A 26,322-nucleotide genomic window follows, 5' to 3' on the forward strand; every position below is an offset into this window, starting at 1 on the left:
CTGAGGGGGAAAAGGTGTTGTCGTGCCCTCTTCACGACTGTCTTGGTGTGTTTGGACCATGATTGTTCGTTGGTGATGTGGACACCAAGGAACTTGAAACTCTCGACCCGCTTCACTACAGCCCTGTCGATGTTATTGGGGGCCTGTTCGGCCCGCCTTTTCCTGTAGTCCACAATCAGCTCCTTTGTCTTGCTCCCATTGAGGGAGAGGTTGTTGTCCTGGCATCACACTGCCAGGTTTCTGACCTCCTCCCTGTTTCATCATTTTCGGGGATCAGGCCTACTACTGTTATGTCGTCAGCAAACTTAATGATGGTGTTGGAGTCATGTTTGGCCACACAGTCATGGGTGAACAGGGAGTAAAGGAGGGGACTAAGCACACACCCCTGAGGGGCCCCAGTGTTGAGGATCAGCGTGACAGACGTGTTGTTGCCTACCCTTACCACCTGGGGGCAGCCCGTCAGGAAGTCTAGGATCCAGTTGCAGAGGGAGGTGTTTAGTCCCAGGGTCCTTAGCTTAGTGATGAGCTTTGTGATGAGCTTTGTGGGCACTATGGTGTTGAATGCTGAGCTGTAGTCAATGAACAGCATTCTCACATAGGTGTTCCTTTTGTCCAGGTGGGAAGGGCAGTGTGGAGATTGCGTCATCTGTGGATCTGTTGGGGCGGTATGCGAATTTAAGTGGGTCTAGGATATCTGGGAGGATACAGGCATGACAAGAAGCCTATTCATATCAGAAATACTTCAAATCAAATATCATGGTTTAAAAATATATATATTATCACGTTTTCATCCCATCCAGTACTGCATGTAAAATGTAGTGTTCTTCGAGGATGTCTCACTGGCCTAATGCTAAAACCTGACAGGAATTATACTAAGTGCCCGCCAGATGGCGTCAGTTCCCCAATCCATTTATACTGTATTAGCGTAAGGTAGCTGCCAGTTTCTTTAAGAATTTCCATGTCTCTCAAAGGTGTCTGGCTCTTACATTTTAATATTTCACAATGACCCAACTTCCGAATGAATTGTGTTGGAACCGCAAGTCTCTCAAAATATGTAAAAAAAACAAACTTTGAGCTACCCTTTGATGCTGTAGTTACAGTTGTGTGTGTGTGTGTGTGTGTGTGTGTGTGTGTGTGTGTGTGTGTGTGTGTGTGTGTGTGTGTGTGTGTGTGTGTGTGTGTGTGTGTGTGTGTGTGTGTGTGTGGAGCAAGCAAGGGAGAGAGGTGGGTAAAAGTGTATGTGTTGGGGGGATGCCTAAATTATTGATGGATTCCTGTTTTCATGAGAGAAGAATCCAGCCCTCATCTGGTTTCCATAGCACCGCCCTCCGGAGGCTAAGACAGTATTTTAGGTAGGCTTAACGCCTGATATAAAAACAAATATTGGGAAAGGTTGTAAAACTGAAAATGATTTGCGTTTGTATGTCACCACGCATAGCCCTCACACTTTGTAAGGTTATGATTTCCAAATGCAATCAAACCATCTAACCATTATTTCTTATTTCAGCCTGAACCACTCCCTAAAACAGTCGATTACAGTGTAACAACAATAGCTTTCTGGACAGTAGGCTATATTGAGTATTGCTCTGGTGATCACTTATGGGGATGCGGCGTGCACCACGCGCAGATAGTGTGCACGAGGCTGTCGCTGACCTTGGTGCTGAACAGCCAGAGGTTCTCGCGACGTCAGAAAAACTGGCGCTCTCCACATGAGACGCGCAAGCCCAGCTCTGTGGTTTATAGAAGCAACTCCACACACCGCTAGTTCCCGCTTTTACTGGTTGTTTCTTGTTTTAAATGATATGGTTATCACCGTAGACGCTTCTAACGTTTTTCTCTTTCGTTCGCTTTAGGAATTATCTGTTGATTTTCATTGCGATGGCAATGCATGCACTTGTACGTGAGGCGAACGATTAGTTTATATGGGGAATGGGGAATCAGTGCTCATCTGATTTCTCTCACATGTAGGCGTTTTTACAGCGATCGACGCGTGATAGGCTACAGATCTTGTCTGCTTTTCTAATCAAATAATCAGATATATCGCTTGTTCCACTGGTTTGTTCGGTCACATTGCACCGTAACATGAAGCTTAAACAGTAGACATTTTTGAGAAAAACATCAATTTGGATATGGAGTCCGTCAAGATGAGAGCCAAAGAGGGGATAAAGGAATTTGGGGCGAAGACCCTGGGACAGATGTACAAGTAGGTGTTGAAATTCTGTTTTATATGCAGGCTAGCCCATGTTTAAACCTAGGGCTGGTTATGATTTCTGTATTTTCAAGTGATAGGCCTACAATATGGTGGTGTAATATGGTGGTGTAATATGGTGGTGTAATATGGAGGTGTAATATGGTGGTGTAATATGGTGGTGTAATATGGAGGTGTAATATGGTGGTGTAATATGGTGGTGTAATATGGAGGTGTAATATGGTGGTGTAATATGGTGGTGTAATATGGTGGTGTAATATGTAACACCGAGAAGTGGGTTACTTTTATCTCAAACAGCTTGCAGTCATGGTCACGCCTCTAATAGACGTAGTGGGAAAATTATGCATAACCTCGTGAAAGGGCAGGAAGGACCTTGATGCACGTGGAAAAAGTCAACAATACATTAATGCATTAAACAGATAGCTGTGAAAAGCATTTGCCGTGAACTAGCCTAGTATGTATGCGATTAGATACAAATCCACGGAGTGTTATCTTCGTTTGCAATTGGCTTGTGACCGGGTCCCTGTAATATTTGTAATATTTTACTGAAACCCTCCAACAACGAGAGGAGGTTATCTCTTTCATTATTTATGGGTTGGGTATCGATTTATTGCTAGTAGCCTAAAAGTCTAACTGATTTGTCTTGCTAAGTGTCAAGAGCTTCATGCATCAAAGCTGGGACCGAGAGACTGAAAAACAGCTTCTATCTCAAGGCCATCAGACTGCTAAACAGCAACCACTAACTCAGAGAGGCTGCTGCCTACATTGAGACCCAATCACTGGACACTTTAATCAATTGATCTCTAGTCACTTTAAACAATGCCACTTTAATAATGTTTACATATCTTACATTACTCATATCACATGTATATAATGTATTTTAAACCGTCTACTGCACCTTGCCAATGCCGCTCGGCCATCGCTCATCCATATACTTATATGTACACATTCTCAGTCACCCCTTTAGATTTGTGTGTATTAGGTAGTTGTTGGGGAATTGTTAGATTACTTGTTAGATATTACTGCACTGTCGGAACTAGAAGCACAAGCATTTCGCTACACTCGCATTAACATCTGATAATCATGTGTATGTGACAAATCAAATTTGACATCTATTCTGATGCTTGTAGTTGCAGCCTAATGTCAATCAATGTATTGTTGAAGCTCTAATTGAATCTATTTCGTTTTGGTTTGGATTTTTTTTTCGATTCATTGTTGCTTCCTTCGATAGGCCTATTTGGATTCCAAGTCCCATTTTAAACTTAGGTTGTATGAAATAACAGTTGCATGTTGTTGCGTTAAAAATATGTATTTTTCGTTGGGCATAACGAAATGATCACGTTAATGTAGTTCATGTAAATTACACATTATGTGCAATAGTTTTGATATTCCAAATGTATGTTCTAAACAGGAGTGCAAAATTAGCTGTCGTCATTGTTATAGTGCCGTTGTGAATAAGATAGAGAGTTCTTGTAATTTTTTCCTTATGCCGATTTTACATCTTTTTTTTAGGTATAGGCCTGTAACTGTAGCCTAAGCTTTATTTGGGCTTATTTTGGCAAACGAATTAATTGTGCATATGGCCAATAATGCATTTGAAACCGCAGGGTGAATGTTTGCCTGGAGAGATGAGCAACTGCCCAATCCGTGAATGCAAATGAGGGTGAAGGTGAGCGGTTGCTGCAATGCGGTGGACGCATCTTCATTCGCTTCTTGCTCCAATGTACGATGCTTTTTTTGGGCATTCGATGAAATTGAACCTGGTGCCGCTAACATACAGCGCTATTTTCTATTAATAGTTGTTCAATTACCTTGCTAAAGTAGACTTTTCGTTTAATGAAAAAAACAAAAACATTTTCTGGATCATGTTAGTTATCATGTTCTGAATCATGTTGGTTATCATTCATCAAATAGCGCCCCCAGTCGTTGGAGCGAATACACTATCCTCATAAAACAGCGGATCGAATAGGCATAGATATTTAATGTAGTCCTAGATAACCTAATAAAATGATGTTTCAGTACGCTATCCAAGAAGATGGTTTTAAAATATAAATTAGTCTCCTTCCTTATTTTCAATAACTTTTACATTTCAAAGATTTTTAGTGGACATGATGCAGGCTATATTTTGAAGGCTGCAGACTACAACATATAGCCCTGTATAGGTATATCATTTAACTTCATTACAGGCCTGAATTTTTGCTACACTAAAATGCCTTTATTATTCATAACATTCAAATGTCAAACATAGGCTTATCCATTAATTTGAGGCTGATTTTCCGACGAAATTGGATGACTTTTTTTATCTGTCTGTTTGAAGGGTGATGGAGAAGCGACAGGGAACTGGTGAAGTTATCGAACTAACAGAGGATGGCAGGCCCTCTGAGGCCCAGGAGAAGAAAGCTCCTCTGTGCGACTGCACGTGTTTTGGGCTGCCCCGCCGATACATCATCGCCATCATGAGCGGCCTAGGCTTCTGTATCTCCTTCGGCATCCGATGCAACCTGGGCGTGGCCATCGTGGGAATGGTCAACAACAGCACTATTCACAAAGATGGGAAGATCATCATCACAGAGGTGTGTGTGGTGCACACTTTACTGACGTCAACATCGTGTCACCGCCCTCCCTAATTTGTCGTCCCTATAAATAGTCCAGATGTTGGAGGTCTCCTAATCTTCTCACCCTTGACCTGACCTTCTATTGGAAATAAAAAATAAGCAAAGGCAGATACAGAACATTTCCCTTCATGTATTGGTTTTCTAGCGAGATTCATTTTGTTCCATGCTTTTTCAGTGCAGCCATATGCCACAACCATAAACTATTGTATTCCATAATAACACAGCATTTAGCCTGTGTATCCTACACATCGTGTACCGTATATGATAGTAATGATTATAGCTCACATTTCTGCTACTCACTATATCCCTATTTCCTGTTATGATATGAGACCGTAGGCTTTGGTTATTTAGGTTATTATACGGCTTTATACGTTTTGTGAATTATTATATTGAATTATAATGGAATTATATATGTGAAGAGGATTTATTACGATGTTCCATCGATTGTGTATTGTTTATTTTATTGTCTTTGTTTTTATTTCACTGGACAGAAAGCAAAGTTCAACTGGGACCCAGAGACAGTCGGTATGATCCATGGTTCGTTTTTCTGGGGCTATATAGTGACGCAGATCCCGGGAGGGTACATATGCTCGAGACTGGCAGCTAACAGGTAGGCCTACATTCATTATTTATTTTTTACAAAAGTTCGTATTCCTTCTCACAGTCTCAAATGCGATCTATCCGTTATTATTCAATTGGTTACTAAAATGCACTATGAAATAAACGACTCTCAAGAAAAAAATGAAAATAGGTCTGATTTATTTTAGTCATCAAGAGCTGTACCCAATACGTAACTTCCGAGCAACTGTGATGATGACGTAGATGTAGATTACTGAGGCCTAGGTTTATTATCGGTTTTCAACTTGTCATTATCACACCTTTTCCCGTCAGAATAAATTATGTGATGAACGAATTTTCAAACAAATCAACATTTTAATGGTCTGAAAATGTTGCAGACACAATGGCATCCCATTAATGGGACGTTTCAAATCTTTATGACAATTCGGCCGTTATTGTAAATGAGAGGGAGGATTTGCAGGCCTGTATTGCGACCCAAGGTTTAACAGACAGTAGGCCTAGTAACCAGTGTGACTGCAATGGAGAAGGCTATTAATGGATCATTAATTTGGGAGGGAGCGACAGCCGCTGACGCTGGCAGGGCTATTGAGATTTGACGGTGTCGCTCCGGTCCACAGGGCTTTCTGCCACCTGTTAATGAGGTCCCTGGGGGGAGCCGTGTCTAACTTGCTGCATTCTGGGGGCATGGCGACCAGCCCGGTCCTCGTCGCCAAAGGCTTACTCACGCTCATATGCACGGTGCACACTAAACATGGCTTATAAATAAGGTTTAGGCCTAGCTTACATGAGGCATGAGCAGCATTTAAATATAGGATATTATAATAGGAAATCTAGGTTCAATTACTATATATTTTAATGGGTCTTTGGGCCACTGTTCATAATATTATTGTCCATAATTGGTGATCGCAATTTATACCCTGAATATACATGAAGAAAAACAATCAATTTGGCATCATAGTATGTTTTGTTGAGTATATACAATATTATTATTTGTTGAGCGGGCTATTTAAATATATACGATGTATTACATTTGTATAATGTAGTTTAATGTATAACATGTTTATTGTCTATATGCTTTCTTGATTGACATTGAGATGTAATCGAATCAACCTGTCTCGTGCCAGAGAGTTGCCTCAATCGGATTAGAGTTGCCCCCCGCGTGCGGGTGGGAGGGGCGGGGTCTCCGGGTGTTTACAAGACGTGACAAAAATTTAAAAAATACCATGTTTCGTGTTATTCATTGGGGATTGCCTCCACTGGCTCAGCTGCGCTCAAACCAATGCCGTCTGCTGTCGGCACTCCCGGTCATCACGCTTTCATTTATTTCTCCAATTGAATTATTGCTATCTAACGTAAATTGAGAAGTTAACGGTGCACTAGCCAATGCTTGACATGAAAAAATCTAAGTCTTAAATATTTTAATTATGCAAGAAAATTATATATATATATATATTTTGGACGTAAGATTGGCCATTTGATTAGAAGAAGAACAGCAGGCCGAATATACTAACTCCATTTCGATAGTAAGCCAGTAAATGAGTGTGGAATGTGATATGTTCGATGGGTCCCTGCTGAATTTAGCCCGGATGGCTATAAAACAATCTGAGATTAATAAATTAAACATAAAGTCAATGAGAGGCCTAGGCCTAAGCTATTTCTGTTTCCCGCTTTGAAGAATAAATTGGCCAAGACATAAATACAGCTTAAATAAATCACTAGGCCTACTGGACACATTGTTTATCAAAATGATGTATAGGCCTACGACATACGATATATGCAAATGTATATATTTCTGTTTCGTTTAGGGTTTTCGGTCTAGCCATTTTCCTTACCTCGACGCTCAATATGTTAATCCCCTCGGCCGCACGGACGCATTATGGATTGGTCATCTTTGTGAGGATATTGCAAGGGCTGGTGGAGGTAAGGAGTTCTTTAAATCAAAAGTCACATTTCTGGAGAGCTATTTTTTTTATATGCTCATTGTAATTAAGATTGAGTAAGCCTATCCTGTCAATAGCAGAGTTTTTGAAAATAGACAGTTTTCCTTTGTGGCATTTAAATTATGATTAGGCTACAGTAAGTCAGAGGCAATGGAATAGAGGCAGTACAACAGCCAGAATGCACCCTGGGAAATGTGAGACTGTTGTATTGATCTGCAGCTGGGGTTTTGTTGTGGGAGAGACCCCTCCTCTGTCTGTTCAAAAAAATATGTTCTACGTTTTTTACACAAAAATGAACTGTAGTTGTACAGGCTCTGGTCTTGTCCCATCTTGATTACTGTCCGGTAATATGGTCAAGTGCAGCAAAGAAAGACCTAGTAAAGCTGCAGCTGGCTGAAAACAGAGCAGCACACCTTGCCCTTAACTGCACATGCCAGTCTTTCCTGGTTGACGGTTGATGAGAGATTAACTGATGATTAACAGATGAAAATTCCAGATTGTCTGCATAATCAAATAACATACAGCTCAGACACCCATACATACCCCACAGGACATGCCACCAGGGGTCTCTTCACAGTCCCCAAGTCCAAACGAATTGACGGCAAAGCACAGTATTATACAGAGCCATGATCGCATGGAACTCCCTTCCATCTCCAATTACTCAAGCAAACAACAAAATTACCTTAAAACACACGCACGCACACACAGACACCCACAGACACACACAGACACACACACACACACGCACGCACGCACGCACACACACACACACACACACACACACACACACACACACACACACACACACACACACACTATCACACTCTAACACACACAATCTACACACACATTATTCTTTAGTTGTATTGTTTAAATATATTTTATTTTAAATTTGTGACTGTTCTTTTCTATCAGTGTATCAGTGTTTTCCCACTGGGCACAGATGGCAATTTAACATCGATTCCTTGATGGTTCAATGTAATTTCATTGAAATGACGAGGAAACAAAGTTGATTCAACCAGTGTGTGCCCAGTGGGTTGTTACATGACATGTTTTATGTTTTTGTGTGGGCCCCAGGAAGAATAGCTGCTGCTTCGGCAAAAGCTAATAGGGATCCGAATAAACCAATAAACCTGCTGAAACATATCTGCTCTGCTCTCTGGTAGTAACACCACAGTTAGGAAAATGCTGGCCAGAATCATATTCCCAAAGACAATGTGCTGATATATCAGCAGCTCATGAATCCACTGTCCAGTAGGCATAGTGAAACAGAGATGTTGGCAGCGGCTGCCTTGTACAGTAAACATGATGCCATGTTGATACTGAAGGGCAGGCTACATTCACAGTCTCATAATAAAACACATCCAGCTAAACCCATCAGATGTGGGAAAAGTACTCAAATGTCATACTTGAGTAAAAGTAAAGATACCTTAATATTAAACGACTCAAGTAAAATTAAAAGTCACCCAGTAAAATGCTACTTGAGTCCACCAGATGTGAGACAGTAGGGATGACCAGGGACGTTCTCTTGATAAGTGTGTGAATTTGACCTTTTTCCTGTACTGCTAAGCATTCAAACTGCAACTAGTACTTTTGGGTGTCAGGCAAAATGTTTGGAGTAAAAAGTACATACTTTTCTTTATGAATGTAGAGAATTAAAAGTAAAAGTTGTCAAAAATATAAATATTAAAGTAAAGTACAGATTCCCCAAAAACGACTTATGTAGTACACCGATACACCACCCTGGCACCAGAGCCAACCATTGAGAAGCATTTTGAACACCATAGATGGAATTTTAGAATAATACTTTATTGTCCATTATCTTGCAGAGAATGGAAATGTGAATTTATTCTCACAAGCCTGACTCATTACTAACTACTTTCAATGCAATAATTCTCTTAACATAATTGTCTATGGGCTGTGTTGGCTGTGAGTGATAGAAATAGGGTCCAAATGAATGTCTTGTGATAATGAATGGTGTAATTCAGTAACAACAGCACATTTATGTGTTTGGCATTGATGGCTGAGGTGAGACTGGGCCAGTAGCTCCCATCTGGGCATACACTGGTTGAATCAATGTTGTTACCACGCCATTTCAATGAAATGACATTGAATCAACATTGTTTCCACGTCATTTCAATGAAATGACGTTGATCCAACGTGGAATAGACGTTGAATTGACGTCTGTGCCCAGTGGGTCCTTGATTTGAATGAGCCATCAGGTGACAAAGGCTAATCTGGTTATGTCTTGTTTTTGTCTCTGTAAGGAAAAGCTTCTGTGTTTTGGGTATATTCAGTAAATAGAGCAATATTAATTCAGTTCGGAGTGGTACACATTCCATGAGCTTCCAGGAGGACCTAAAAGTGATTCATATATAGTAATCTCAGATCAGTCCAGTGGATAGCTAGGATAAATCTCCTCCTAGCATGTCCATGCAGATTGCATTTTGAAATAGCACACTCTGTTCCAATTAGCAGCTAATGAACATTTAATGGCAGCAGCATTGTCAGTGTTATGAGAGGCTCATCAGTTAGCTCAGAGCACTGCGTCTCTTATTAATGTTAATCAAAAAGGCAATGAAGAGAGTATGTTGGTTTTTGTTTGTGATCATATTTGATTTACAACCATGGCAGCTCATATCTAGTAGTATCATCTCTTGTGATTGTCAGCTCAGTGCAGGCAAATCTATTATCAGTATGTCTTATGTTTACAATTTCTCCCATTATTCTGTGACAATCTGTTTGAAACCATCTATTTGAATAACAAGTTCCCTACATTTGTGTGTGTCAAATCGGAGGGCCTGTTGTCCGGGCCTCTGGCACTCTCTATGGGGGTGCCACAGGGTTCAATTCTTGGGCCAACTCTTTTCTCTGTATACATCAATGATGTCGCTCTTGCTGCTGGTGAGTCTCTGATCCACCTCTACGCAGACGACACCATTCTGTATACTTCTGGCCCTTCTTTGGACACTGTGTTAACTACCCTCCAGACGAGCTTCAATGCCATACAACTCTCCTTCTGTGGCCTCCAACTGCTCTTAAATAGTAAAACTAAATGCATGCTCTTCAACTGATCGCTGCCTGCACCTGCCTGCCCGTCCAGCATCACTAGTCTGGTGCAGTAGTGACTCAGACTCTGACTTAGAATATGTGGACAACTACAAATACCTAGGTGTCTGGTTAGACTGTAAACTCTCCTTCCAGACTCACATCAAACATCTCCAATCCAAAGTAAAACCTAGAATTGGCTTTCTATTTCGCAACAAAGCATCTTTCACTCATGCGGCCAAACATACCCTCGTAAAACTGACCATCCTACCGATCCTCGACTTCGGCGATGTCATTTACAAAATAGCCTCCAACACTCTACTCAGCAAATTGGATGCTGTCTATCACAGTGCCATCCATTTTGTCACCAAAGCCCCATATACTACCCACCACTGCAACCTGTACGCTCTCGTTGGCTGGCCCTCGCTTCCTACTCGTTGCCAAACCCACTGGCTCCAGGCCATCTACAAGACCCTGCTCGGTAAAGTTCCCCCTTATCTCAGCTCACTGGTCACCATAGCAGCACCCACCTGTAGCACGCGCTCTAGCAGGTATATCTCTCTGGTCACCCCCAAAGCCAATTCCTCCTTCGGCCGCCTCTCCTTCCAGTTCTCTGCTGCCAATGACTGGAACGAACTACAAAAATCTCTAAAACTGGAAACACTTATCTCCCTCACTAGTTTTAAGCACCAGCTGTCAGAGCAGCTCACAGATTACTGCACCTGTACATAGCCCATCTATAATTTAGCCCAAACAACTACCTCTTCCCCTACTGTATTTATTTATTTATTTTGCTCCTTTGCACCCCATTATTTCTATTTCTACTTTGCACTTTCTTCCACTGCAAATATACCATTCCAGTGTTTTACTTGCTATATTGTATTTACTTCGCCACCATGGCCTTTTTTTGCCTTTACCTCCCTTATTTCACCTCATTTGCTCACATTGTATATAGACTTATTTTTCTACTGTATTATTGACTGTATGTTTGTTTTACTCCACATGTAACTCTGTGTTGTTGTATGTGTCAAACTGCTTTACATTATCTTGGCCAGGTCACAATTGTAAATGAGAACTTGTTCTCAACTTGCCTACCTGGTTAAATAAAGGTGAAATAAAAATAAAATAAATAAACATTTAGTCTTTAAAATGGTTGTGTGCAACCTCATGTTTTTAAAAACATTTTTTTATATGTATTAATCAGTTGTGCCAAAATGGGGGAGGTATTTGAAGGACATGTGAAGAAAGATTAGAAGACAAGGTTAAGATGACAAATTAATGTTGCATAATGAATCCAATAACAGGTGGTACTGTAACACGTTACACTATGTCTCAGCTAACCCGTTAAGGGTGATAGACTGTAACAAGGCTCAAGATTCAAGGCCTGCCCACTGGGCACACACTGATTGAATCAACGTTGAATTGACGTCTGTGCCCAGTGGGTGGTTATTTCATGTTCATAAATGTTTAATTTTACCTAATGAAACCCATAGCGGGTGGTAACTCTAACAAAAGGCTAACAAGTATAAGAGATTACATGTTACCCCAGGAAAGGTAGCCTATTGGTTAGAGCGTTGGGCCAGTAACCGATTGGCCGCTGGTTCAAATACCTGAGCCGACAAGGTGTCAATGTGCCCTTGAGTCAGGCACTTAACCCTAATTTGCTCCAGGGGAGCCGTACTACTGGATGACCCTGTCAAACTGTACCTATCAGGTATATGTGACAAATAAAACATACAGTACTAGTCAAAAGACACACCTACTCATTCAAGGGTTTTTCTTTATTTGTACAATTTTCTACATTGTAGAATAATAGTGAAAACATCAAAACTATGAAATAACACATATGGAATCATGTAGTAACCAAAAAAGTGTTCAACAAATGAAAATATATTTTACATTTTAGATTCTTCAAAGTAGCCACCCTTTGCCTTGATGACAGCTTTGCACACTATTGGCATTCTCTCAATCAGCTTCATGAGGTAGTCACCTGGAATGCATTTCAATTAACAGGTGTGCCTTGTTAAAAGTGTATTTATGGAATTTCTTTCCTTCTTAATGTGTTTAAGCCAATCAGTTGTGTTGTGACAAGGTAGGGGTGTTATACAGAAGATAGCCCTATTTGGTAAAATACCAAGTCCATATTATGGCAAGAACAGCTCAAATAAGCAAAGAGAAACGACAGTCCATCATCACTGTAAGACATGAAGGTCAGTCAGTGCGGAAAATTTCAAGAACTTTGAAAGTTTCCTTGAGTGCAGTCACAAAAACCATCAAGCGCTATGATGAAACTGGCTCTCATGATGACCTCCACAGGAAAGGAAGACTCAGAGTTACCTCTGCTGCAGAGGATACGTTCATTAGAGTTACCAGCCTCAGAAATTGCAGCCCAAATAAATGCTTCACAGAGTTCAAGTAACAGACTTGCGTGGGCCAAGAAACACGAGCAATGGACATTAGACTGGTGGAAATCTGTCCTTTGGTCTGATGAGTCCAAATGTACGATTTTTGGTTCCAACTTCTGTGCTTTGTGAGATGCGGAGTAGGTGAACGGATGATCTCTGCATGTTTAGTTCCCACCATGAAGCATCGAGGAGGAGGTGTGATGGTGTGGGGGTGCTTTGCTGGTGACACTGTGATTTATTTAGAATTCAAGGCACACTTCACTAGCATGGCTACCACAGAGTGAAGAAAAGCAGCCAACAAGTGCTCAGCAGATGTGGGAACTGGTTGAGAGAATGCCAAGAGTGTGCCAAGCTGTCATCAAAGCAAAGGGTGGCTACATTGAAGAATCTCAAATATAAAATATATTTTGATTTGTTTAACACTTTTTTGTTACTACATGATCACATATGTGTTATTTCATAGTTTTGATGTCTTCACTATTATTCTATAATGTAGAAAATAGTAAAAATAAAGAAAAACCTTTGAATGAGTAGGTGTGTCCAAACTTTTGACTGGTACTGTATATTTAAAATAATATATTACATTTTTTTTAACCCAGTGTGTGTGGTAACTGTAAAAAGTCTATACTTAGCTTTACCCCAGGATATCAATTATTAAGGGCGGTAACTATAGAAACAAGGTAGCTTTATTCACGTCAGGGGAATTTAGAGGAACAAGGTTGCTATATTCACATCATGGGAACTTAATGAAAAGTGTCAGCCTATTTGCAACGCACCTCCTTGTTATTGTATTTCCATTGTTGTGTGTTTCACCTGCATTCAGTAGTCTATGAATCACATGATTATGAAGGCATAAATGTATGAAAGCATGTAGACTTATTTACAATGTATGTAGTTCTGTCTTGTGATGTACTTGTGTACATGTATTTTGTCATGTTTTATGTTTTGTCCAGGAAGAGTAGCTGCTGCTTTAGCAGTAGCTAATGGGGATCCTAATAAAATGCTAAATACTAAATGTTAAGCAGTGTTGCTAGAATTCATTGCTATTGCCACAAGGAACAGGATGATCCGAATTTTCTGGCCATCTTATTCATTATAACTTAAGAATAATTGCAGCAGTATGATTTACTTTAAACCAGTTACCTACTCTTAGTTGCTCATGGTTCTGTGGTGTGTGTGAACTACCCAGGGAGTGACCTACCCAGCCTGCCATGGGATCTGGAGTAAGTGGGCTCCCCCTCTGGAGAGGAGTCGCCTGGCCACCACCTCCTTCTGTGGTAAATCCTCTTTTCAATAGTATCTTATCTGTCACACTATGGTAGTGAAGCAAGAGGTACAGTAGTTGTACTTCCTTTGTCTATTTAGATTTCCTTTTTCTTCTCATCCCCCTCTCTACCATTTCCTCTTACAGGTTCATATGCTGGTGCTGTCATAGCCATGCCTCTAGCAGGGATCCTGGTTCAGTACTCAGGCTGGTCCTCTGTGTTCTATCTCTATGGTAAGATAGAGTTCCATGGCGATGTTATAGCTTCCAAATGTAAAAAGCATGAGCTGATGCACACCCATCCTGAATACGTCACTGCGTGCCGAAATGTTGGTTAGGTTTACCCACTCAATTGTTGGGAGCATATATAGAGTTTTCCACTTTCTTTCTATCTTTTTATATAGCTTCCAAATTATTATTATTCTTTTTTTTAATCATCATCACATTCTAACCAACAACCTATTTGAAAATATTGAAAATATGTTGAGTATAGTACATCATCTTCAGGACATTTTAAAGCTGGTTGATGATGCTTTCAGACCTCCAGACCATTGATTTCTTCCCAATGTTTTGGTGTGTCTGTTCTCCAATCATTTTCCATCTCTCCCTGGACTAGATTCATTTGGCCTTTCTGTCTGGGGTTTAATCTATGGTGGATTTCTAAAAGATCAGGCTGCCTTTTAAGAATGTAATGTTATTGTATAGGCCAATCTAAGATTTTCACATGTTCACATACAACAATGACACAATTAAAACACATTTACAATAGGGTTTCTGTAGCTTTGCTGCTTGGTTCCCGAATGACTAGAAGATATACATAATCGACCACCCATATTTTATTTATCCTGTGTAACAATCCCAATATCATTGTGCAGGGTGCTTTGGGATCTTCTGGTATATGTTCTGGATCCTTGTGTCCTATGAAAGTCCTGCTGTGCACCCTACCATCACCCAGGAGGAACGAGTCTACATAGAGGAGAGCATCGGGGAGAGTGCCAAGCTCATGGGCCCTGCTGAGGTGAGGGACAGGGCTTGAGGTTGGTTGAATAAAAGTTGTTTGAAGGGTTTCAAACAACTTTCACTCAACTAACCTCATGCCCTGCTTCTCTGTTTCAGTGAAATAATCAAAATCTGTGTGAAAGTTTGACAAAGTTTTTTAGTAGGCCATTATATTTTCTGAGTGATATTAGGCCAGAGTTCTCAAAGTCTTCAAAGTCCACTTCTCCTCAAATCGATTCCTATGATATTAAATTGGGAGATGATGCTATGCCCCACTTCCTACTCAGGCTTGTTTTGATCTCTGCTCCCTTGAGGCCTCATTCATTAACTGTGAGTATGTCCAAAATATACCACAAAGTGTGCATGCGCCGAAACTTGAGACAAAACCTGAGACAATGTGCTAATCTATCCGTAAACTTGAGACAATGTGCTAACCTATCCGTAAACTTTAGACAATGTGCTAACCTATCCGTAAACTTTAGACAATGTGCTAACCTATCCGTAAACTTTAGACAATGTGCTAACCTATCCGTAAACTTTAGACCATGTGCTAACCTATTCGTAAACTTTAGACCATGTGCTAACCTATCCGTAAACTTTAGACAATGTGCTAACCTATCCGTAAACTTTAGACCATGTGCTAACCTATCCGTAAACTTTAGACAATGTGCTAACCTATCCGTAAACTTTAGACAATGTGCTAACCTATCCATAAACTTTAGACCATGTGCTAACCTATTCGTAAACTTTAGACCATGTGCTAACCTATCCGTAAACTTTAGACCATGTGCTAACCTATTCGTAAACTTTAGACCATGTGCTAACCTATTCGTAAACTTTAGACCATGTGCTAACCTATCCGTAAACTTTAGACCTTGAGGAAGCACATCTCTGAAACTCTATGTGTTTAATTTGATTAAATCTAACATATAGACATAGGAATATTTTCCTATTTATTTTATTTTCATAACCATTGCAGAATAAATTCCTCACCTTTTCTTGCCATGACAGGTTCATATTCTTGAAGTAGCCATACATCAAATTACAATACGCATTTCTCATTTAAGTGGACCTTGTAGCCTAGTAAATACATAGGCTATATACAGTTGAAGTCGGAAGTTTACATACACCTTAGCCAAATACATTTAAACTCAGTTTTTCACAATTCCTGACATTTAATCCTAGTAAAAATTCCCTGTCTTAGGTCAGTTAGGATCACCACTTTATTTTAAGAATGTGAAATGTCAGAATAATAGTAGAGAGAATTATTTCTTTCAGCTTTTATTTCTTTCATCACATTCCCAGTGGGTCAGAAGTTTACATACACTCAATTAGTATTTGGTAGCATTGCCTTTAAATTGGGTCCAACATTTCAGGTAGCATTCCACAAGCTTCCCACGATAAGTTGGGTGAATTTTGGCCCATTCCTCCTGACAGAGCTGGTGTAACTGAGTCAGGTTTGTAGGCCTCCTTGCTCGCACACAAATTTTCTATAGGATTGAGGTTAGGGCTTTGTGATGGCCACTCCAATACCTTGACTTTCTTGTCCTTAAGCCATTTTGCCACAACTTTGGAAGTATGCTTGGAGTCATTGTCCATTTGGAAGACCCATTTGCATCCAAGCTTTAACTTCCTGACTGATGTCTTGAGATGTTGCTTCAATATATCCACATCATTTTCCTTCGTCATGATGCCATCTATTTTGTGAAGTGCACCAGTCCCTCCTGCAGCAAAGCACCCCCACAACATGATGCTGCCACCCCCTTGCACCAAAGTACGTTCATCTCTAGGAGACAGAACGCGTCTCCTCCCTGAGCGGTATGACGACTGCATGGTCTCTTGGTGTTTATACCTGCGTACTATTGTTTGTACAGATGAACGTGGTACCTTCAGGTGTTTGGAAATTGCTCCGAAGGATTAACCAGACTTGTGGAGGTCTTGGCTGAATTCTTTTGATTTTCCCAAGATGTCAAGCAAAGAGGCACTGAGTTCGAAGGTAGCCCTTGAAATACATTCACAGGTACACCTCCAATTGACTCAAATTATGTCAATTAGCCTATCAGAAGCATCTAAAGCCTTCCGACTTCAACTGTATATTTCAAGTTTTGCAATCCCATAGGCAGCACGGTTTATAATATATTGTAGAATTTAACAGGTAAACAGTTGATATTTTACATTGAAGCAGGCCTATGTTGGTGACTGTAATACACAACATAATCTCAGGGCAATCTCTGACACTCTGACACTCTATTTAGTATGGTATGTTATGTTAGCCTCCTGTGACCTGGAAAAAAATAGTTTGGAGTCTAAAAATATGGTTATTTATATTTTAATGTATGTGCAAAATTGTCCTCTGTACCGGTCATTAGGACGTAAATATGACAAAATTGACATTACAGTCAATGGGTAAAGTAGATGAAAACATAGTTGCGGCATGTGGGTGTCCACTATAGAGCACATTTTTTTATAAGCTCGTTTAGCTCTTATTTAATGTGAAAAAAATATTACAAGTCCTGACAACTCACTTAACTATTCCTGAGAAATCCACTTACTAGAAACTATTTGAATATCAAACTCACAAAAATGATAATTTATAATTACACACACTTCTTTTCAAATTACCATAAAATGTGTACATTTTGAACGGCATCCATTATTTTTAAGAACCAGGGAGATAAAGTTGTCACGGTCACACCCCCACATGTGATATCATTGAAAAGCCCATGATGTCCTCTGAAAGGGACAACAGGTCTTAATACAGTGGCTTGTATGGCCTTAGAGATACGGATCAAGAACTGATGAATTGCTGGGTCTCAGGAGGTTAGGTATATTATGAATGTAATAGCGGTCGTACAATATTCTATGAATTAGAGGATGTATAGTATCATACATCTTACCCAGTCGTACAATAGCATACGAATTGGATGACGTAAGTTATCATACCTCTTGAATGACGTATAGTATTGTACGTCTTGATCTGAGACAAGGTTGCTTGTTGCACCATAATAACAAAGGAGAAATATGGAGAGAATTTATGTTGGCGGTTAGGGGAACTAACGACAAAAAGTTAGGAGAACTAAAATGACAACGTTTACGTGAATTTATGTAGCTGGTTAGGTAAATTGGGTTAAGTTTAGAATAAGGGTTAGGAGAAGGGTTAGCTAAAATACAAGAGTTGTCCCTGACGTGACTTGAACATGAAACTTTTGGATTGCTAGTCTGCCGCGGATTAAGATGTCAGCATGCTTCAATTTGGCTGGTGCTTAGCCAAGCTTGGCCAAGTGAACCGAACGAGTACTACTTTAAAAGTCCTTCGCTGAAAAACGAGAAAAAGCATCAGTAGTACTGTTTGTCCATTTGGAGATGCCATAGCCAGTATACGCTTCCTCAAAATAGTCAGAATTAATCTAAGATAACTCAAGAAATTGTCAATTATTTTCATAGTCGTGCAGTTTTGCATCTGAATAGGATGTTCGGTGGAGTATTTTTTCGCAGGAGGACGAGTCGTCTCTCGTTGAATGACAACAGACACTTCGGCTTCCAACTTTGGCTTGCCTGGAGAAAATGTTTTGTGTGCCCGAACAGCCGAAAAAAACCCTTGCCAGTCCACAATGAAGAAAAAAGTCACAAAATGTAATCAAAATATATGCACAAACTGTTCCGAACTGTTTTGGCCCACCAATCCTCCCCGACCAACCTCCCTATTTTTGCTTATGTCCAAAGTAACTAGACCATTAGTAGGTATGATACAGTACGTCTTAGAGGTGCTCAGAAATACGTAAAGTATATTGCATATGGCTCTGAGGCCAGGCTGATGTACTGCAATAGATGTGTTTTTTTTCGAGTAGACAATGTTTCAGAATTTGCGTGCAGACCATCGTAAAAAGGATTGAGGAAAAGTCGATGCAAAACATTGTTGAATTCAAACTTTCTGCTGACAGGTCAAAAACAATTTGCCATTGTTTTCTCTTTCAGAAACTGACAGTTCTTTTGCCAGCTGCAGCATAAATTACTGCAAAAGATTAAAAGATTCTGCCAACACAGTAAATAGACCGGTAGCTTATGTAAAATATTTGACAGTATGGGTAGCTACAGTATTGCTGTGTGATAGGAGCGTAACATCATAGCCTATTTCAACTCAGAGCCTATAGGAAGGCAGGACATAGAAACCCAATGATATAATGATAAACTAAATATTGAACAACAATTCGTCTTTTGCATAGACGTGTGGGCTGTAGCATTTAGCCTACTTTTAAATTGTTTCAAATATACAATAAATCTTGCAGAATGTGCAGACAGGCACTCTCTATAGGCTGCATGTATGTGTTTCTCTCTTTCTCACCCCTGCTACCCTTTCACCGGTAACTCATGTATTTCCCTCCCTTTTGCTCCATCGTAGAAATTTAAGACCCCCTGGAAAAAGTTCTTCACCTCCATGCCAGTCTACGCAATCATCGTGGCCAACTTCTGCAGAAGCTGGACCTTCTACCTACTGCTTATCAGTCAGCCGGCCTACTTTGAGGAGGTGTTTGGGTTTGAGATAAGCAAGGTGAGACCAGTGGAGCAATCCCAGGATAGGGCACCAGCTTAGCCAAAAAGGATTGCTGGGGTATGGTACTCGAGGCCTAGGTGAGCGATGTGTGAAAATGTTGAGCTAGGCTCTAACTGACTTTAATATAACCTTTTAATACCTCTATGTGGATGTTGATTGCAACTGTTCCTGTCCTCAGGTTGGCATGGTGTCTGCCTTGCCCCACTTGGTGATGACAATCATTGTGCCCATTGGAGGGCAGTTGGCTGACTACCTACGCAGCAGGAACATACTATCTACCACTACAGTCAGGAAGATCATGAACTGTGGAGGTGAGAGAGCCCCTTCAGCACATTATGTACAATTATATCAAATGTGTTTGATAGAATAGTAATGCTTTTACACTATCTGTATGATCGTGATACAATGACTTTTTGGGACTGTAATTAAATTGCAAATGTGATGGCCCATAGCCCCTGGGTTACTGTAGCATGTGTGTGACTGTCTGTCTCTGCAGGGTTTGGCATGGAGGCTACGCTGCTGCTGGTAGTGGGATTTTCCCACACCAAAGGGGTGGCTATTTCCTTCCTGGTCCTTGCTGTGGGCTTCAGTGGATTTGCCATATCAGGTCAGTGTCTGTTAAACACCTGGTATCAGAGAGTCTGCCAGTATAGATCACAGCTGCCTGTAGGATACTCCTCCCTTACTCTTTGTAGACAGAGAACAAATCTACCAACTACACCGTAGATTCTGTCTAGAATGGACACTATTTATTGCATGAATCTTGCCATGGAGGCAGAACTGAGTGATTTCCTCTAGATGGGCACATGAAAAATCGAAATTGGCTATATTGTAAAAATTCAAGAAAACACAACATAGCTTTTTGGTCTTAATTTAAGGTTAGGCATTAGGGTTAGCAGTGTGGTTAGGGTTAGGGTGAGATTTAAAATCAGATTTTGTGACTTTGTGGCCTTGCCAGCTAGTGACTACCCTGCAGAGCTGCCTCCAGAACAAGATTAATGATGAAAACTCCAACTTGCCTATTTATCGTTCCACAGCCACCGATGTGGTCTAAAAAGGACTTGCAATCAGCAATATCCAGCTACAAAGGGAACAGGGTTGATTTCTCACATTTCTCAAACATCTATTCCAGCTGGTGCTTGTGGCTGCAAGGCAGACCTTGGTTTTACTACTACTCATTTTTCTTGGGCTTTCTCCTGGAGTATTTAATAATTCAGCACAAGTCCCAGAGGAGCTGCCGTACAGGCTGGCTGTGTGCAGCTACAGAGGACACTCAGTGTGGGGGAGGAGATTCACTGGCTAGCTACTCCCTTTGCAACAAGATGGCTGCATGGTGCTTTGTTTTTCATCGCAATTTCATTTCCATTACATTTATATTATGTTTGGGGTATTTCAGTAGTTTTGATACATCCGCGTACTAGTACTCCGTTAAGGGAGACGTGTTCTTCATTAAAGAAAAAAAGGTCATTACTAATGGTGGTTTTTATTACCTACCAGCGAAAGCTCTAGAGACCGTAAGGGTTAGAGCCTATCAGATCTGCGCTAGCTGACACCCACATAGCGGTTGTTTTGACGGTGTCTGAGGTGGAACTGCGTTAGAGCTGTCAAATCCATAAGCGGCTCCTTGCGTCAGCTTACCGCGGACACTGCCATTGGATGCAAATACGAAACTAACCGACTTCATAATCCAACTTTATAATTAGAAGTTCATGCAGCCGCGTTACATGTTCAAACACTCGAATGCGTGATGTTTTATTGTCTGATAGGCTATGAATCTCCCCATCCAAATGAACATTAAAACATGCATTAGCCTACACGTTCTATTGGCGTTTTGAACTTCTACCGCAGTGGGGATACTAAGGAAGGCAGTGGTTTGTGACACAACAGCAGCCACTCACTTATTTGTCAGTTCATACCGCAGTTACACCTCCAACAACAGTCGCTATGCGGATGTCAGCCAACGCCGGTTTACGCTCGATCTGATTGAAACGAGGTCTAAGTTATAGTGAAATCAGTTAAACCACAAGAACTATAACCACTTGTTTTTTATTTAATGAAGTGCTAATCAATTGTTGTCTTAGAGATCTGTCTTATAGAGAGTAACTTCACACTGAAAACCTTGTATTTCATTCTGAACGTTCTTTCCATCAGGATTCAATGTCAATCACTTAGACATTGCTCCACGCTATGCCAGTATCCTTATGGGCATATCCAACGGTGTGGGCACCCTGTCTGGCATGGTATGCCCATTGATCGTAGGTGCCATGACAAAAAACAAGGTAAGACATTCTGTTACCCTTGGAAAGTCCATAAAACATTATGGTTAAACATAGATTCATTATCGTCGGATAGAACTACAATTCTCTGTGACTTTGTATAAGACACTTTATATTCCATCTGTCCACATGAAGACTCGAGAAGAGTGGCAGTGGGTGTTCCTCATCGCTGCTCTGGTTCACTACGGGGGAGTCATCTTCTATGGCATCTTTGCCTCTGGAGAGAAGCAGCCGTGGGCCGACCCAGAGCTGACCAGCGATGAGAAGTGTGGCTTCATCGATGAGGATGAGTTGGCAGAGGAGACGGGCGACATCACCCAGAGTTACGGTGCCCTGGGCGCCGGTCCGGCCAAAACGTACGGTGCTACTACGCAGAACGGGGGCTGGGCTAACAGCTGGGATAAGAAGGAGGAGTTTGTCCAGGAAGAGGCAGAGGGAGGGCCGTATGGCTACAGGCAGGACCAGGACTACTCCTAGAGACAGCAGACTCACTGACCATCAAACGGTAGACTTATTTTGTATTGTTTACCAGTTTAGATGAAACGAGTCAAAAATCAAACAAAAAAGATAACAATCCATTGTTGTATGTTTGCACAAATTCAAATCAATATTTCAAAAGAAAAAAATTGTTCAAAAGATGATTTTATTGTACAAATAAATAAAAAAATATAGAGATGTAGCACATCAAATTGGCAGATCTATTTGTAAATGTAATATGCATATAAATTATAGATATATTTATTTGGAGTGCAATTGTGTGTAAGTGTGAACCATTTCCACCTCATCAATCAGAGCTGGTTCATTCTGGAGAAGCCTGTTATGTACGATCAGACAAGATTTAACTGGCTTCCTGGATCATCATGCCTAACTGGTTCTTATTACAACTCCTCATGAGCCAGCCATTGCAGTGTAAAAGAAACATGTCACTGTAAAAAGGAGTCTTAACCAGGAATGAGACTGTATGTCTTAGGTTGTACAGTATCTCTTCTGAAAGTAGTGTGTTCTTTTAATGCATAATCATTTTCTTTTTTTATTATGTGTTTGTATAACTGTCTTTAACACAGAGGCATAAAGATACAATAACGTTTTGAAGAACGACATAACACTTTCGCTAGCTGATGTAAAAGTCTTAAGATGCATGAAAGAAAAAAAGGATGAAGCGTTGCTCACGTGTTTACTGTGCCGTTTTGAGAGCTTGGGACTATACGGTTCTATCTGCATTTTTTTCAAAATGGAGTTAGTGACATAGCCTTGTTCTGTTCAATGTTCTCTACCTATATACCCCAATTCAAATTAAGTTCAAAAGAATGCAAGATAAAAATAGCGGACACCATTCAAACCAATGAGGGTTCAGGAACTTTCAAGCCAATTCTCTGTAATGAACACGACAGAGAGCTGGTTTCAAGCGCAGGGCGCAGTGTTGGTTTTTATTGCAAAGGGCCACAGGAGGAGGCGGGTAGCTGGGTCCAGGGGCAGACAGGTGGTCATACACAGGGGGTCCAACAAGGCAACAGTATAGGCAGGGAAAAGGCTAGTAACATCATCCGGGAGAACAAGCAATAGGTTGATAACAGGAAATCCGATAGGCTAAAGTACAGGCAGGGAATAGGCAAAAGGTGTTGTTAGTGAGGCAGGCAAAAACTATCATACACGAGAGGATTACATTATGGGAAACCCAGCGCTCCCAATAGAAGTGTGTCACAAATCAAACAATACCTCACAATGATGGGGTACAAAGAACTGAACTAAATAGTGTGATAATGACATACAGGTGTGTGAACAGGTGATCAGAATTCAGGTGATTGGGATCTGAAGAGTGAGCTGCGTTCAGGGAATCTATGTGTTTGAGAGTGTGAGTTGGAAGCAGACATTACATTATCTAAGAATCATCTTTTTGCAGATAGAACCTTATAGTCCCAAGCTCTCGATTTCATGCCTATAACAATGTTACATCTGTTGTTAAATGTTTATGTTTGGAGGTTACAAACATTCATAACTCAGTTATGTAATTCTTATGATCATTATGTCAGTTTTATTGTCTGGTCAATTCAAGTCATTTCAAGGCATTTCAATGAGATTATTATTATTTTTTTTAAGGTAAATGTTTGTCTGAGGTGACTAAAGAAATATAACTAAGAGCACATGGACAATATAAAGAATTGCTGCCCGGCACTATGAAGGGCCTGTGCAATGCAGAGAAAGACCAGCCAGCCGATCCAGAAGTAGCCAATCAGTATATCTACTGTACAGACAGTCCGTCAGCAGGAGATATGTTTTGCTAATAAAAAGGGAACTTTTTTAGACTGGGATAGTGATCCAGATAGACAATGTTGTTAAAGAAAACTATACCTTGCCAGTCCAGGAGGACAATTAGCCAAGTTGGTGAGTGAGATTCATATTACGTCTACTTGTAAAAACATTAGAGCATTACTGAATAAAAAAAAACCATGACAGTATCGCTGTTACTGCCTATGTAATGTATGTCACATTGAACGTTTACCATTCCTAAAAGAGTAGGTAGACAATCAAAAGAGCAGCAAGACATGATTTAGCCAGTGTGTATAGAGTGGGAATGACCAGTGTAGAGATACTGGGTTCCAGTCAATGATTTATATATACACTCGATGACTGACAGGGGCCTTGTTTAGAAGCCACCGTACCTCCATCTTGGCACTCCCGCACATTGTAAATAAATATTTTGGAAGCTATGGAAATGCATTTATTATTGTCTACATTTGTTTTTGCCACATTTATTATATTTCAGAACATTTAATGAATACTTTTAAATTATATTATGTGAGCTAAACATTAAAATAAAAATATATAAAAACATTCTCCTTAAAAGTAACATTTTTTGAAAGTTCTAACGTTACTGTCCCCAATACAACAACAAAAAATACTTAAATACATGACATTTTGTCCTATAAACATTTAATTAAAATACTGTAGAATTCCATTCATTCCAATGGAGGACTGCTCCTACTGGGGAGTGCCAATATGGCTGACCGGTGGCTTCAAAGCCTCTCATTGGCCAATACATAGCATCAGCAATCCAGGGTTTATATACACCATTGGTTTCAGTAGCTGTCAGGGACCTAAACCTGCTTTTCACTGTCTGTCTGTGGAGACCTAAAGTCAGCACTTCACAATGTATTTATGGAAATGTATTTATGCATGGAACAAAGCCGTAGTCTAAATGTTTTAACTTTTTATTTCTTTCACAAAATGTATTTTGTCTCTCAAACTGTTACTTATGTGTCAATTTCTTTGCACAATTAACCAAAGGTAATGTGTCAAGCTGGGTTTGAACAGGAGGGCTATATACTAAGGGAATTGCTGGACATTGCAGTGAAGGCCTCTGTAGGCCTCTCCAGGTGGCGCTAACCATACTCAGTGTACAAAGCAATAAATCCATGGTAACAGTTGTTGTCAACCATTGAAAAATGTAATACACTAGCATATGTAACTAGAGCGTTTCTTTTACGTTTCAAGTCGTGTTTTTTGTGATATCAAATATAGAAAAGAACAAACACAAGTACTTGTAAAAATATAAAACCTATGTAGTTAGAGTCCTCCACACAGCTCTTTGACATGCTGATAATGCAAGGAGTTTGTGAGGGGACTGCTCACCAGAAGAGAATGATACCCTGGGCCATTCCTGTGACATGGATGATGTCCTTCTCCATATCTCTATGGTTCAACTCCTGTTGGTGTCTGCACATCCGTTGTTGTTCTGTACAGTTTCCAGTGGTCGTTTTGGAGGGTGTGCTGTTGTTCAGTTTTCTCTCTCTCTCTAAACCCTGTTGGTTTGATTGATGTGTGTTCTGCCAGTGGCTGGACCCCTATTTCCCCCTCAACCATCTGTCTCTAACTACCTAAACCCCTTCCACTGTTGCAATATTCAATGACGTGAAGATTGTCTGTAAAGGTGATCTAACATTTACAAAAATGGCAGATGTATAACATGAAGTAACGGTACCTTCTTCCTGTTTTGTGCCTCTGAGTGAAGTTACAGTGTGATTCTATGGCTTATTTTGCTGTGTCAATGGAGAGATTTGTTGATGTCAAAATGAAATGCTCTATATATCCATTTTATAAAAAAACGAATGAACAAAACATAACTTGTGTCTGTATTTGTGTGAACACATCCACAATCATACAGCTCAGTCAGTGACGTCTGTATAGGCAGATGAAGAAGCCTGGCTTTAAGTCCATCTGCGGTATTTAGGATTCCAAAGGAAAAAGTGGCTAATGTGTCTGACTACTAACGTTGGTACAGTGGACCTTCAGAGTTACAAGCTTGCTCCAGAGCACCCTCTCTCCCAGAGAATTTGCTTTATGGTATACCTTACATGATGTCTGCGAAAGACCAGAGTCCGTCTTGCACTAAGCTTACAGGACATGGTGACCCCTCTCCACCAAAGGACCCTTCCTC

General features: G+C 40.5%; 1 protein-coding gene across 1 annotated transcript; it reads left to right on the forward strand.

The window, feature by feature from the left end:
- Nucleotides 1–1,613: 1,613 nt before the first annotated feature.
- On the forward strand, nt 1,614–26,008 carry slc17a6b (solute carrier family 17 member 6b). Its single transcript, XM_029767659.1, has 12 exons — nt 1,614–2,203; nt 4,527–4,782; nt 5,316–5,434; nt 7,209–7,323; nt 13,986–14,073; nt 14,208–14,294; nt 14,936–15,078; nt 19,459–19,608; nt 19,790–19,922; nt 20,108–20,218; nt 21,763–21,890; nt 22,023–26,008. Exons 1-12 carry the CDS (start codon nt 2,130–2,132, stop codon nt 22,362–22,364), a joined length of 1,746 nt encoding a protein of 581 aa, XP_029623519.1. The 5' UTR covers nt 1,614–2,129; the 3' UTR covers nt 22,365–26,008.
- Nucleotides 26,009–26,322: the final 314 nt, after the last annotated feature.

Source organism: Salmo trutta, chromosome 12, assembly GCF_901001165.1.
Source record: "Salmo trutta chromosome 12, fSalTru1.1, whole genome shotgun sequence".
Classification (NCBI taxonomy): domain Eukaryota; kingdom Metazoa; phylum Chordata; class Actinopteri; order Salmoniformes; family Salmonidae; genus Salmo; species Salmo trutta.

Excerpts from the sequence above, each read along its gene's own strand:
- slc17a6b (XM_029767659.1), top strand. The coding sequence starts at position 2,130 with ATGGAGTCCGTCAAGATGAGAGCCAAAGAGGGGATAAAGGAATTTGGG. Across the intron at positions 4,783-5,315 it reads GGAAGATCATCATCACAGAG|AAAGCAAAGTTCAACTGGGA; the intron begins GTGTGTGTGGTG and ends TTCACTGGACAG. Across the intron at positions 14,074-14,207 it reads GGCCACCACCTCCTTCTGTG|GTTCATATGCTGGTGCTGTC; the intron begins GTAAATCCTCTT and ends TTCCTCTTACAG.